General features: G+C 44.3%; 1 protein-coding gene across 4 annotated transcripts; it reads right to left on the bottom strand.

The window, feature by feature from the left end:
- Window positions 1-2,827: 2,827 nt before the first annotated feature.
- Window positions 2,828-12,984, bottom strand: AGT (angiotensinogen). Of its 4 annotated transcripts, none has more exons than XM_057407011.1 (5): window positions 12,879-12,984; window positions 6,910-7,726; window positions 5,136-5,385; window positions 4,467-4,611; window positions 2,828-3,736 (listed from the first exon to the last, which is right to left on the bottom strand). In XM_057407011.1, exons 2-5 carry the CDS (start codon window positions 7,697-7,699, stop codon window positions 3,545-3,547), a joined length of 1,377 nt encoding a protein of 458 aa, XP_057262994.1. In that variant the 5' UTR covers window positions 7,700-7,726; window positions 12,879-12,984; the 3' UTR covers window positions 2,828-3,544. The 4 variants fall into 4 exon arrangements, with proteins under 4 accessions (XP_057262994.1, XP_057262995.1, XP_057262996.1 ...); XM_057407012.1 differs by having other exon boundaries at window positions 6,910-7,723; window positions 12,879-12,983; XM_057407013.1 differs by lacking the exon at window positions 12,879-12,984 and adding an exon at window positions 10,047-10,239 and having other exon boundaries at window positions 6,910-7,723.
- Between the last annotated feature and the right edge of the window lie 633 nt (window positions 12,985-13,617).

Below are 13,617 nucleotides of genomic sequence, written 5' to 3'. Positions count from 1 at the left end.
GCACCTCTTCATTAAGAGGAGTAGAGACATCTTACAGCTTACTGTTTTCAGCAACGTTTTCTTACTATAGAACAGACGTGTGAGTTGTAGTCTGAGACTGAGGTTGTAACATGCATTGTGGAACTTCTTGTTTTGAAAGGTGTGTATAGATTTAAATGTCTATAACAGCTGTTACTAAAGTAGCAGGTTCTGAGATCTCTGCATACAGCTCTGTCTGTATCCTCCGAAATCAGGGAAGAGGATGCATTCTGTGTACCAAACCAAAAAGACATGAAAAGATTACTTGCCCTTTTGTTGCGTGTGATTTCCCACATCTTCCTGCAATAACAACACTTGCTGCTTGCCATCTTTGGCTTGCTGAGTACACAGGCTGAATTCTGTTCTTTTCCATTAAAGACCAGCTTTAATTTCGGGCAGGAAATAACATTGTATAGCAAATCAAAATCATTGAATGGCCCTGTGATTGCTGTAAATATCTACATCACTGGGTTTATGTCAGTTCCCCATCTTTTATTTTTGTTCACTTGAATAGCATTTAATTTTCTCTCAGTTGGATACAACATTAGTTAAAATATGTGATACCCCTGTTGAAAGAAAGAAGTGAGTTGAATTGGCTTTGTCTTTGGTAAAATGAATTCTAGCATTTTCAAATATTGTGGATCAGTGAGGAGGAGAGGAACTACTGTGTAAGTAAGTGTGTTCTGATAGAGATGTCTTCTGTTACTAATCCTCTTCTGTTCCTCAGATTTATTTGTATGTGCACTTCCCTTCATATGACCATAATGCAGATTTTTTGAACCTTTTTCTTCTTTCATTCTAGGCTTCTAGAAAGCTTGATATGCCTTTTAAATCTGGAAGGAATTTACCTGGAAGAGGGGTACAGCATTGAGGAGGGAAAGAGTGGTGGCATGTTTTCCTCTAAAGTAGTAATTAGATTCTCAAGTTTGTGGGTTATACCAGAAGAGGACTAGACTTTCAATCTCGTCATCTAAAGGCAACTAGCAATATGTATATTTGGCTGGGCCACTCAGTATTGAGGAATATTTACTCTTCGTTTTCATAAGCAGCTGTGGTTTTGCGCTTGAACTGGAGGGATAAGGAAAGAAACTGCCTTTTTTAAGCTTATCAGCCTTGTTGTCAGCTATGTTCAGGGATAAACTGTGTTGTTTTGATGAAACTTAGAAAGCCTGTCCTTGTCTTTGTTCTCTTTCTCTCTGGTTTGTTAGAGCAAGATTTTAGGTGCTTAGACTGCAGCTGAGAGCTCAGTGTATGAATTATGCTGGGGTTGTGCATCACTGTGTGCCTGGCAGAGGAATTTGATGGAACTGGAGGAGAATGAAGGGTATAAAATGCCATAAAAATTGTAGATGTAAAATTGATGTCAGAAGCAAGTCTCAGGAGCTAATACATTGTTGGGGAAGCAGAGAGATTTAGTTGGGAAGAGTGGGGTGGGGTATATTTTTTGTTTTCTTTTGGGTTTTTTTACCACTTGAATGTCTAGGAGGATGGGTACATGTAGAGGTAGCTTGTCTTTTTGGTACTGTAGCACTTGCTCCAGCACTTCTCTCTTCCCAGTCCTTGCTCTGGCCAGTTCCCTGTCTCTGCCCTTCCTTCCTTCCTTTTCTTCTCCATAGTGTCAGAAGTTTGTTTTCTGAAAAGTTTTATGGATAGTGGGTTCTGTTTGGTTTTCTGCCTGTAACTACTGAACAGGGTACAGAGTCCTGCAACAGCACGCAGCCCCCACCTGCAAATAATGGCATTTTGTCCAGGGCCCAGGGTCTCCCTTTTATTATTTTCCATCTTCATCATAGAAATGAAATATTTAGTGGTCTGAAATTTTATTTACAAGTGATGCTACCTTCTGACTTTAATGAGCAAATGGGATAACTTAAATTAGTGAGAGCACTTGGAAGCTGCCTCTTTCATGCTTACAGCTGTATCACTGGCAGTGTTGCATGATAATATGCAACTTATGTCTTAAAAAAACCGTAAACCTGACTTGGAGCAAATTTCAGAAGCCAGAAGAAAGGATGTAGTTATGGATATAAACCCAACTGAACTGTGGCAAAGCAACTTGGAAGTGGGTTTATTTGCGTCTTTCTGTCTCTGCATATTTATAGTTAATTGCTTCTGTATACAATACAAGTACAGTCTTTAGATGTTAGAGCATCTGGAATACATAGCAGTGTAATCAGGTAAATATGTGGCTGCTGTGTCATAGCACTTGAAATCCCAGTTCTCTCAAGAGTTGTGTTATTTATTAGTCTTTTCTGAAGGATCTGTCGCTTGTCTACATCACCACCAGCAAGCTACTGGCAATATTGGGGTTTGGGTTGGAGACACATTCGGGCCACTTTGGATGACAATGAAATACTGTGCTCTGTAGGATACCTCAGGCATCATACACCAAAGAGGTGAAGACAACTCTATAGATGAGGGGTGGAAATCTTTGTTCCATTGAGAGGTTTCCTTAGTACTAAGATTTTACTCCCAATTCCTCCCTTCCTAATTCAAGAATCTTCTAATAATTTATTGCTCCAGTTTAATGGTTCAAACCTTTATGACTCCATTAAGAGTTGGGTTGGATCACTGAAACCTTTTCATTCATGTGTAGCAGCACATCCACCATTTTATACTAGCATAGGTTGTTGCTATTAATACTGTTCTTTAAGAACATATGGTTTAAATATGTTAAAGTTTACGGATCCGGGCTCTAACCAGTAATGTTCTTTTTCATTGTACATCTGTTATAAATGCTCTCAGGTTAGAAAGTAATCCAAGGGATGGAATTGTGTTGGAATAGTAGGCCTTGTATTTCTGTTTTCTAAAAAAATTGGGGATAATTTTGTCAGGCAATGAGAATTTATCCATCACAGTTCATTAATGCTTCCAAACCCTTTTTTTAGCTTTTTCCACAGAGTTAAGAAATTAGAGTATCCATCTGGGCTGCAGGAAGAAGAAACTCTGAATGTGTTTTTGCTTCCAAGGCAAAAAATCGTGTCTCAGTGGGACAAGCGAAGCTTGCCCATGCTGTTGGCAGCATGTTAAAGGAAAATGTTGCTGATGAAGCTAGAAATCTCTGTGGGTAACAGTAAATCTTTAACATAAAAAGGGGTCTCTCTTACAAAACTGACCAAAAAAAAAATTACAAGGTGACCTCTTAAAGAATGAAGAGGTTCTTTTCTGTACCTTTCCATAGTAAATGTGTATGCTTATAAAACTGTATTTGAAGTCACTGCCCTGCTGGCTACTACTTTGTCCCCATTGCATCAAAAAAGGGAGCTGGGGGCAGAAAGGAGACAAAGTGGGGATAAGGAAAGAAGAGAAGCGGGAGGAGAGTTTGGGTCCTTTCACATGAAATAGATGAACAGGGGTGAAATGTTGCAATGTTTTAGCTTTCAAAAAGCTGTATTTCAAACACTACGTGCTTCATCTCAAAGCCAAGTAGAGCACTCAATGAGGTTATAAAAATAGCTGATGAATAAGAAAAAGGTGATGGGAAATGTGCATCATTCCCCACCCTTGGCATCCCCTGTGCTTGCCTTTAAACCCCTTGCAGAGGATTTGTGACTCTGCCAAGGAAAAGCATTGCCCTTGTCTTCTCTTCAAAAACAGCTAAAAGGAACGGCTTGTTCAGCGTAACATCCAGGAACACCGCATCTTCCTTCTGTGCTGTGGGGTTCTCTGGCTGACCTGTTCCATCGCTGGTCAGTTTGAAAAAGGCTTTATTTATTACCTGCAAGGCAAAATACACGAGTAACTGGAGTCATCAGAGCATGACAGTGAAGAGACAAATGAAAGCTTGAGTAAATGATAAAACACATGAAATAATAACTTAGCAGCACAGGATAGACTCCATGGATGGTTTAGAAAAAGACATTGGAGTTCCTGTACCAGAACATGTGAAAAAAACTCTACAACTGCTTAATAATTTAACATAATTTGCCTTCTTTTTATGAAAGACAGCCCTCTCCTTCAAGCTCTCCATCCTTCCCCTTGGGACTTGAACGCTGAAGCCTGTCTTCAGGTGAGGTTGTGTGCTGCATGCACCCGTGTGTGTGCCATGTCTGGGAGTAGTCCCTAAGTGACAGAGCGTTATCCTCAACAGCCCAGGAGCTGCAGCCTGTACTGCATGCTCCAGCTGTGATGCCTGGAGGTGTTTGAGCTGTAGGTGGTAACAAATGCAGTCTAACTTGCACATGCAGTACCTAGCACACTTGGATCTCAAACTTCATCTCGCTGTTTGTGTTTGTGCTGTGATGAAATCTGAATAGTTTGAAGGCAAACCTGTTTCTGCAGATAGGTTAATCTAAAGAGTATTCATATCTTCCAGTTATCCTAAACGTCCCACCTGAGCATGTCCCACATGGCTCTGAGTGGTTTGTCGTAGGTAAATTCACGCAGTTAAAGAGGCTGAAACTGAGCAAGGAGGCATAGCTTTTAAGTGCCAGTAATGTGTACTGTACCTTTCCAACTGTGAGATTGGCATCGCTTATTCTACTGAGATCTGCTCCCTTCCCCAGCAGTGTAGGCAGTTCCATATTGGCAAGAAGTTCCTGTAGATCAGAGCTGCCTTCTATTGTTAACTCTGGCAGTGTTAATTTAATTTCTCTACAGAAAAAAAAGAGAGAGACACAAGTGAGTGCATGCTCTCCACTGTGAAAGCATGGTGTTTGGGCAGTCCTGGGGAACAGGCTTGTGATAACAGCCACAAGAAATGCTTGGTGTGTGGGGACAGACAGCTATCAAGGGTCAATGGGCACCATGTTACTGTTTCCAAGTGGGAAGGCAACCTAAATCTGCCCTGGTTATGCTATTAAACCTCAGATCATCCCACTTCATGGGTCCTGTTGCTCGTTTCCTTGAAATACCCCCAGATAATAAGCCAATCCCTCGGAAGTCTAGCTTCTCTGGAGTGAGGTCCCCTGGGTTTATCATGGAATGGCTTGTGTTGGAAGGGACCTTTAAGATCATCTAGTTCCATTCCCATGTCATGGATTTGCAGTTGTTTCTCTTTGTGCTCAGTGTTAAACCCTCCCTGGCAGCATCCAATCCTAGTTAGTAATCAGGTGTGCCTGTGCAGTGCACCCTGTCTCATTCTTCCCTATGGGAGGATGCCTGTGCCCAAGCCCTACCTTGGAGAGAGCTGCTGGAGCCACGCCAAGGACTGCAATGGCAGCTCTACTTTGCTGTCATTGATGGGCTGCAGCAGCACCAGCAGCATGGTCTTGCTGATGGGCACTTCCACCACAGAAAAAGTCCCACTGGCATCAGTTTTGTAGTTGAATGTCCCCACAAATGACAGCATAGGGACCATGACCTTCGTATTTGAATCCACCCAGAACTCCTGAGCCTCTTCGAGCCGGGAGGCTTGCTTAACATTCACTGAAAAACAGATTGAGAAAGAGGAAATTGATTCTTTCTTCACTCCCCTCCTTTGCCCCTAGCCAGTATATATGCTTGTTTAAAACCAGCAACCTGTGCATTAGACAAGAGCTATGTGTATAAAATCATATTTAACTGCTATAAACATATGTATCCTGCTTTTAATATGCTTTCTGGTGGCATGAGGCAGAGGCTGGTGCAAGCTCACAGCACAGGGAACACAACCATCAGGACTGCAGCCAAAGCTGCTGTCTTTCTGCTGTCTTTGTGGCCTTTCCTGGGAACAGTATTACTGCGTGCTTGGTTGCCTGCTTCCTCGCAGTGGAGGGTTTGCTTAGATTTCTTCTCCATCCCTTGGGTTGTGTTGATGGTATGTGTGGGAGCACATCCATCAGGGCCAGCCTTGCTGCAAGAGTGCTCTCAGCAGCTGGGAGGGCTCAGGAGAGAGAAGGTAGCACAAGCTCTGGCTGAGGTCTCACCCTTGGCAATCTTACGAGCCAAAGCAATGAGGAAGGTAGTAAGAACAACTCTGACGTGTCAGTTGTGCCAAGGAGGTTAGAAAGGACACACTTGAACACTTGCTAAACTTTCATGTAAATTTCTTACCCAGTTCAAAAGTATGGGAAGCCTTGCTCTTACCTCCTGCTGCTTCTATGCAGCTTTGCATTTCAGCATATTATCATCTGCTCACTGCCATAGATCAGTGCTGCTGCCCAGTTAGGCAGGTAATCCTGTCGGCATTAAAGAAACTACTGCCATCACTGAGAAGGGCAAAGATCAGAAATCTCAACACTGCTGTGTGGCGGCATTAGGGAATTAGGAAAGCAGATGTGTATGTTGTGTTAAAGAGAAGAACTCCTTACATTTAAATAGTTAATATTGATATAAAATAGCAGCTGGTCCAGCTCTATTGTTAACATGTCTGTTCTCCAATAAATCCAGCTAAATGCTGGACCCTAACATATTTAATATGTAGTGAGTGATTTTGCGTAGGAACACTTGCCTCTTAAACGAGCTTGCATAAAAGCTTTAGGCACATTTATGCACTTTTCACCTAGTATAACTTCACCAAAAAGAAGCAGCAGGTAGGAGATGTAAAAGGTGCAAGCAAAACAAAGAATAAGGCAGTAGTTCACTTTTTTCTCTTATCTTATAGTAAAGGATGCAAGCAGAAAGGAGCCGCTTTCACAGGGTCTGTATAACCTGCAAAATCTATTCTCACAGGATAGCAAAAGTCAAGACTGTAACAGAGTTAAAAGGAAAAAAAAAAGAATTGAGCATTTAGATAGCTAAAAGCATCAAAGTGGGATAGTAATTGATTTTAGATAGGCTTGAGAAAGATACTGCAAACTTTCAAAGCTCTCCTACTGACTTTGAGACTGAGTCCAATACTGTGCCAGTTGTGAAAAAGGACAAATCAGCACCACTGTCTTTGAAGCAGCTCCCTGTGGCCTTCCCAGGAGCAGGGCTACTACCCAGCCTTCACCCAGCCTTCAACCCGAAATAAGCATTGCCTCCTCATACCTGCCAAGCGGACATCCACTGCAAACAGCAGGTCAGCAGATGGATCAACATCTGTCAGTAAGCACTTGCTTTGGCCATTGCTTTTGGCCTCCATGAAGGCATTTATTTGCTTTACTGCCTCGCTTGGGTTTGTAAAGTCAACAGCTCGGGCGTAGAGAGCATCAGCAGAAGGGAGCAAGTCCTGCACAAACAGTAGGGATAGAGGCATACCAGGGGCAGAGAACAGGCAGAGCACCTTGGAAAACTGCAGCTCCTCGTCCCTGCTCTTGACCAGGTTTTCGATCATCCTGAGGATGGAAAAGACTTCCTGCCCAAACACCCGGGAGATGCAGTCGGGGTCTCCGGAGGGGGGAACAAATTCCAGCAATCCCTGCAAATCAGCTGCGGTCTGGTTTGAGGCACCCAGGTAGAAAGACACCAAGGAGCCGTAAAGGCTGGTTGGGGACAGGAGCAGGTTTTGGCCCCACCGTGATTCCTGCAGGGTGCTGTAAAACTGCACGCCCAGGAAGTGCACAAACTCCTTTAAGTAGCTCAGTGCCTGCTGCCCCTGGCTGCTCCGGCCTGGGGCCTCCAGCTTATCCTTGTTCAGGTCATCTTCGTAGGCAGGTGTGGTTTGGGACTCAATGGAGACGGGTACAAAGGTTTTCTTTCCCTCCGGAACCTGGCTTTCCAGCTCCTCACAGGTACCCTTCTTGAAAGAAAACAGATTGAAAGGGTGGACATAGACCCGGTCACAAGTCAGTGTGGTGAGGCACGCCAGCAAACAGAGCAGTTCTGCTGCCAGATTCATGCTGTAAACTTGATTCCACGGTGCCTGCTGAAAGAAAAAGGAGGAAACAAGACTGATCATCCTGTAGTAAATACAGTTTTTCTTACTTGCAGGGTGAGGTGTTTGTGCTGCCTTGGAGTTACAAAGGCAGGACTTTAGTGCTGACTGGTCTGACTGTGCCCCCTTTAAAGCCCAGGGCGAGATGGCCACCAGTTTCAGTGATGGCAGGTGGGGAAGTGCTAAGCACAGGTTTGACCCCATTACCCACCGCAGTACCCTAAGGATTTAGCATGGGAAGCAGTGTGGTTGTGCTTGCAAACTAGAGTGTGCTAGTTCTGTCAAAACATTATAATAATGCAGCTATATAGCTCCAGGGACTTGGTCAGAGCACTCTCTGCAAACTGCTGAACTAAATCTTGCTGACACGTGGACAAGGCTAAGCGATTTGCCTGCTGTTACATGGGAAGTGGGTTTGGAAACCAGGTCTCTTAAGGTCCAACCACTGAACGTTCCCCCTTTTTCTGCCTAGTAAGCTTAATTCTTGGCACTAGAAGAGCATTTTGTGTTCTCATAGCCCAGGGCAAACATTCATTCTAGCTCCTAGGCAAAAACACTCAAGGCTTCCTTATACAAACGTGTCAACACTAAAGCCATTTCCATATCTCCTTCTTTATCTGAATACAGACTCAGAAGGATAAGCTGAGATTTAGTCTACTGTACAGGCAGTCTTCTCCTGTAGTAAAGGATCATCTGCTGCTCTTGGTTTTCCTCATGTCCAGAGGATTTTACTGTATGTGGATGTCACTGGTGTTCTGTCACAAAAGACCTGGTGCATATTGGGAATAAGAAAGTCATGGGCACACATGCACAAACTTACATGGATACACACACCCATGCAAACACACTGACAAATTTTGCATTTTTATAGTTCTTGTTTTTCCTGCATCCAATGTTTTGGCAACCAGTAACTCCGCTGTACCCTCCCTGGATTTGTAGCATATAACTTTGAATTTGTATATTTGAAATACAAATGCATTGGAAATTACACATCTCTAACACTTACCATTGGTCAAAATGCTGTTGTTCAGAACTGTATTTTTATTCTACTAGTCATTTCTTGTTTACTGTAGATCTGTCCCCCTCTTTTGCCCTTTCCAAGCTCTGCAGAACTCACTGGATGGGCAAGCTCTGCTCTCCCCTGCCTTTCTCCAAGATGTTTTGAGTTGCACCAGCCTGTCAGGTATTGTAATTCTGGCAGCCTGAGCCTTTTGAGAAGACACAGTGCAATGTCTGTCTCACCAACACTTTAATTCACACAGAGTGGAAGTATTTGTGTTTAAACCCAGTCATTCAAGCCCTGGCACCTTCCTAGCCTAATTTACAATGTATAACCACAGTCACTTCACTGAGGGATCACTGAGTCTTTCATGCTTAATAATACTCCAGTTTGCAGTATCACCATTCTCTTGCAAATACAAAAACTGGGACTTGCAGATGCTTGGTAATTAGATGTACGTTGCTAAGTACATACGCCTGCTAAAGCATGCATCTATGTTCCCAGGCTGTAGGCTTCTAACAGCTTGGTTTGCAAATGGAGTTTCTGCTGTTGTGGTGGTCCCTTGGGATTTCTGAACTTCTCACTAGCCAGTGCCTGCAAGTCTGACCTGAAACTATTTGCTCCTCAGAGGTATGCAGGCAAGGACCTGCTGTAGATCTCTTCATCTAAGCATTCCTCTTCCCCATTAACTGGCACACCATCTGCTAAGTTAGCATGTAGGCAGCGGCAGTGGGTGCTGCCATCCCCTCTGCTCCCTTCTCTGTCTTCCCCTCCCCAGTCCTGCTGGCAGCAAGTGACACGCATCACAGAGCTTCCTCATTGCTTATGACCAGTTAAAATATTATCCTGGGACGTGCCTTCTCAATTTCAGCTTCAGAGTTAGCCCAGCCACTGTGCTAGTGCATTTCTAGACTGCTTGCTACATTTTCTAGACTGGGATAGCTCAGAAAAACAAACTAAAAAGCCACAATTAGAGGCACTGCCCTTCTCACCCTGTTGTCTCCACCTTATAATTCTTTCAAAGCTTTTCTTAACCTTTCCTGTCGCAGCCAGGAGGGTGACTCTGTGCCACCCAGTCAGGCTGTGCCATTAGGCACATTTGGTGCCCAGTGGTTACTTCTTTACAGCTGCCAGAGCCACCATGAGCAGAAGAGGAGCAGTTCTCACTGCCAGCATTTACACTATGACCCCACCTGTGGAAAGCCAGCGTGTTTTATTTCCCTAGAGAAGTCAGCCCCAAGCCCTTCAGAAAAGCAAGAAAATCAGAGCTGAATGAGTGGCATTCAAAACAAATCCAGTAAGTGTGCTTACTTGCCTTGGCCCTGGTGTGTGCCACCCCTCCGACACCGTCCCCCCTCCAGCAAGCTCCTCTTTTCCCTGGTGCGGGGTGTAGTGATTGCAGCTGGATTTATACCCTTCCCACGGGAGGGCCCTTTCCACAGGGGCCTGTGTGCAGTGGCATTGCGCAAAGCTACTTTACATCACAGGCTGTGGGGATAGAAAGAGGTAGCTCAGGCCAGACAGGACCCAATGAAACCTGAGCACAGCTTAACACCGGCTGCATAGAAAGTTCCAGGGATGGACACACAACCTTTAACCGGACTCAGAACATCTGCGTAGCCTGCAGTTACACATTCACTAGGATAGACACCGGTGTTTCGCTATGCAGAAGAGCTTATTATAGGAGCTGAAAACAACTCAGCCCAGTTTGGGCCAGGTTGAAAGGAATGCAGGTTTCTTTGTGCCTGTTATATGGCTGGATCAGGTATTTTTCTCCTCCAATAAATTGCCTTTAACCTCTGCCTTGCAGCCTGGGTACCCAGTGAGTGGGATATGTACGCTATGGTGGATTAAAATGACGAAGCTCTCAATTTGTACCACGTCTTTCCCTCTTGATCTATCCAGGAGATCAGAAGTTTATTCTTTTCTCTCTTCAAAGCAAAATGTGTCGAAACAGAGAGGATGAAAATTAGATGGATGAGGTTGCCAGTGCCAGATCACAGAGACTGCATCCCTCCCAGTCTCAGTTTCCCAACCCTTCTTTGGCAAAAGGGGTGGGATCTGGACACCTTTCTGCTGGTTTTCAAACCATCCTGCAGTTTTGGTATGCCCCTTCTTCCTCTTTAAACAAATTAACAGTGAATCAAATTGGGGAAGTGGCAGTTGGGTTAGACTGGGTCTCATTCAGTGCCCTTGTTATAGCTCATAATTAAAATCCCATAGCTTTTGTGAGAGTAGGGCTGATTTAACATCCATGCCCTGATTTTAGAGGGCCAATCAGGCATGGTTTGTACTGCACTGCCCAGTTCCATTCGGGTTCAAGAACAGAGCCAAGACAGAGAGGAGTGTACATGGGCAGTCAGACCTATGCAGCTGAAATGAAGACAGGGTCAGCTGAGTCCTGCCAGCCCAAGTGCTGTTTGCCAGGTGCCTAATACCAAAGGGATGGAAAATGTTTGTCTCTGCAGCCCTGCTTTTTGCTTAAACAACCTAATAACCTTAGCTCTAATAAGATCTGAACGTTTTCAGATCTTAGCACAGGCCCATATGACATGGTATCATGTGTACAAGGCTCGAACAAGCAGCTTGAAATATTCAAGAAGTTTTGTCCTCTTGTTGCCTGAGCATCTCAGTTGAGGAAGCATCTGGAAACAGAGCAGCTCCTGATCACTTGTCCTATCACAGGCAGCTATAAAATGCATGTAGCCCAGCCACAAACACAGACAATGGGAGGAGTAGCTCCTCCATTAAAGATGCAGTTTGTTCAGTTAAACTCTTAAGTAAACAAACTAGGTTTTGGTTTGCAATCCGTTTCTTTTCCTTTTCCATTGGAGGGCTGGGTAGGGTGTGTGACAGCACTGCCCAAATCTGTCTCCCACACTGCCACCTATGCAGATCCACATGAGGTAATAAGCACCAGTGGTGTGCATGAGTGGCCTGTGAGCTATAGCTTGCCTGCTACATCATTCTAGGTAAGTCTTGAAGACAGAGAAAGAGCAAACCCAGCCTGATAGCCTCAGTATTAAGGACACTGAAACCAAGGCTGTTTCAGTGAAGGGCACCTTGTGTTCTGTAAAACTCTGGAAAGAATCTTTTTTTAACAAGAATTACTGACTTTGGCAAATAAGTGATGCTAATAACCTACACTACAGCTGCCAGACTTACGCGTTTCCTATGGACAATAAATACTGGAAGGGGAAATAACATAACCCGCGGTCACTGTATTTTTTTCCTTAAATCATCATGCCTCTGCACTGTAGCACCCAGGGGTGGTGGTGTTTGGGTATTTACGGCTTCCAGTTCCCCTGCAGGCCACGACTGAGTAGTGCTGCAGCTGGTGGTTTCCTTTTGCATAGGTACCAGCCCCAAACCGGGCATCCCTGCCTGCAGCTTTCTCCAGAAAAAAAGCTTTCCCCAGATAATGTTCAATGACCTGCTTACACCACAGCTTCTCCTGCTTCAGAGCACCTGGAATTCAGGAATTTGGCTGGCCACAGTAATGAGGAAGAACCTCTAATTTCACCTTATGTTCATGTCCTACCACAAAGCTCAGAAACAGGTCCCCTCCAATCTGCTGGCCACTTATGTTCACTCAGTTAATATTCCCCTATTATACATCACACACCAGTGCACTTCTTAGATCTTTGTCTTTTATCTTCTCAGTTTTCACTAAAGGAGACACTTTCAGACTAGGAAGAATATAGACTGCTACACCTGGAACACATTTTATCCTGGTGGGACTTAATTACAGTAAGTCTTTCATTCTACTTCTGAGCCATTTTTAGGCAGGTGTGCATAAGCATTATCCCAATTACTATATGTGGACTCTGTTGTCAGGCGCTTTTTTTTCCTTGGGTTGCCATGGTTTTAGGAGCCAGCATGTGCTTAAAGATAGAGTTCAGCTTCGGAAAGAAGAGCCTCTATCCTGCTTTTCAGCTCCGGTGACCAAGGGTCTCTCCCTGAAGAGAGCTGTGCCAGAAAACCTGCTTTGGGGCAAACTTGGGCAGAAAGTTTTCCTGCAATAAGGAACTGAAGAAGGTGCAAGCAAAGCTGTTCCTAAATGCACCCTGTGCAAAGCAAGTCCAGGGCCTAATGAATCTTGCACTACAACAGCCATAAGTAAAGATACAAAGAAACACCGACCTCTCAAATGTGCTCTTCAGTGAAGAGGTTCCCACTCTCCTTTTGCCTCACTCTTCCTGACTTTTGAGGGGCGTTCAGCTCCCCCTTTTATACCCTGTCTTGCATAAGCAGGGTCCACCCTCCCTCCTCCCCCCCCACTGCCCTCATTTCTCTTCAAAACCTGCCTCTGTTTTCCCTGCTTGTTATTCATGGTCATTACTAAGAGGGAGAAAAGAGGGGTGGAAAAACACCGGCGCTGTGGTTATAGCCACACTCAAAGAGATCAGAGCTCCTGGTCAGCCCCACTCTTCTGAAGTGCTTATGGAGAAGCACTCCCTTGCCTCACAGAAATTTCTCAGTGATGGTGCTGATAGCACTACTCCATGTAAACAGCATCAAATAGACTTCAGAAATGTTAACCCTGGCAGAGGAAGACTAACCATACAGCCAGCAGTGTGTAATTCAGTCTTGAATGGGAAATGATTTTGTCCAAGCTGGAATTTCAATTGACTGGTCAGGCAGCTATTCTTTCACTGAAGAACATCTTGTCTCTACTCTGTCAAAAAGCGGTTTTATTGATCCAGATGGTTCTGGGAAAAGCTGCATAAACCTCAGCACTTTGTGTGGAGACAATAGTAAATATTTTATTCTGATTTTTTCAGCTTTCCCAAAGTTTGCTCTGAGGTCTGAACTCAAAAGGGCCAGATGTACTCCTGTGATGTATGGGGGGAGTCATGGAGAAAGGATAATAAAGTACTCT

This window comes from Pezoporus wallicus, unplaced genomic scaffold (assembly GCF_028554395.1).
Source record: "Pezoporus wallicus isolate ANWC-B61680 ecotype Strahan unplaced genomic scaffold, APGP_CSIRO_Pwel_v1 scaffold_6362, whole genome shotgun sequence".
Taxonomy (NCBI): domain Eukaryota; kingdom Metazoa; phylum Chordata; class Aves; order Psittaciformes; family Psittacidae; genus Pezoporus; species Pezoporus wallicus.
Note: the sequence above shows the minus strand (reverse complement) of the source record. Positions and strands in the feature narration are given on the sequence as shown.

What these genes read in the sequence shown, in the direction of transcription:
- AGT (XM_057407011.1), bottom strand. Translation starts at nt 7,699, where the DNA reads ATGAATCTGGCAGCAGAACTGCTCTGTTTGCTGGCGTGCCTCACCACA. An exon ending in AGTGGATGTCCGCTTGGCAG is followed by an intron (nt 5,386 to 6,909) that starts GTATGAGGAGGC and finishes TCTGTTTTTCAG; the next exon opens with TGAATGTTAAGCAAGCCTCC. An exon ending in CTCCAGCAGCTCTCTCCAAG is followed by an intron (nt 4,612 to 5,135) that starts GTAGGGCTTGGG and finishes TTTTTTCTGTAG; the next exon opens with AGAAATTAAATTAACACTGC.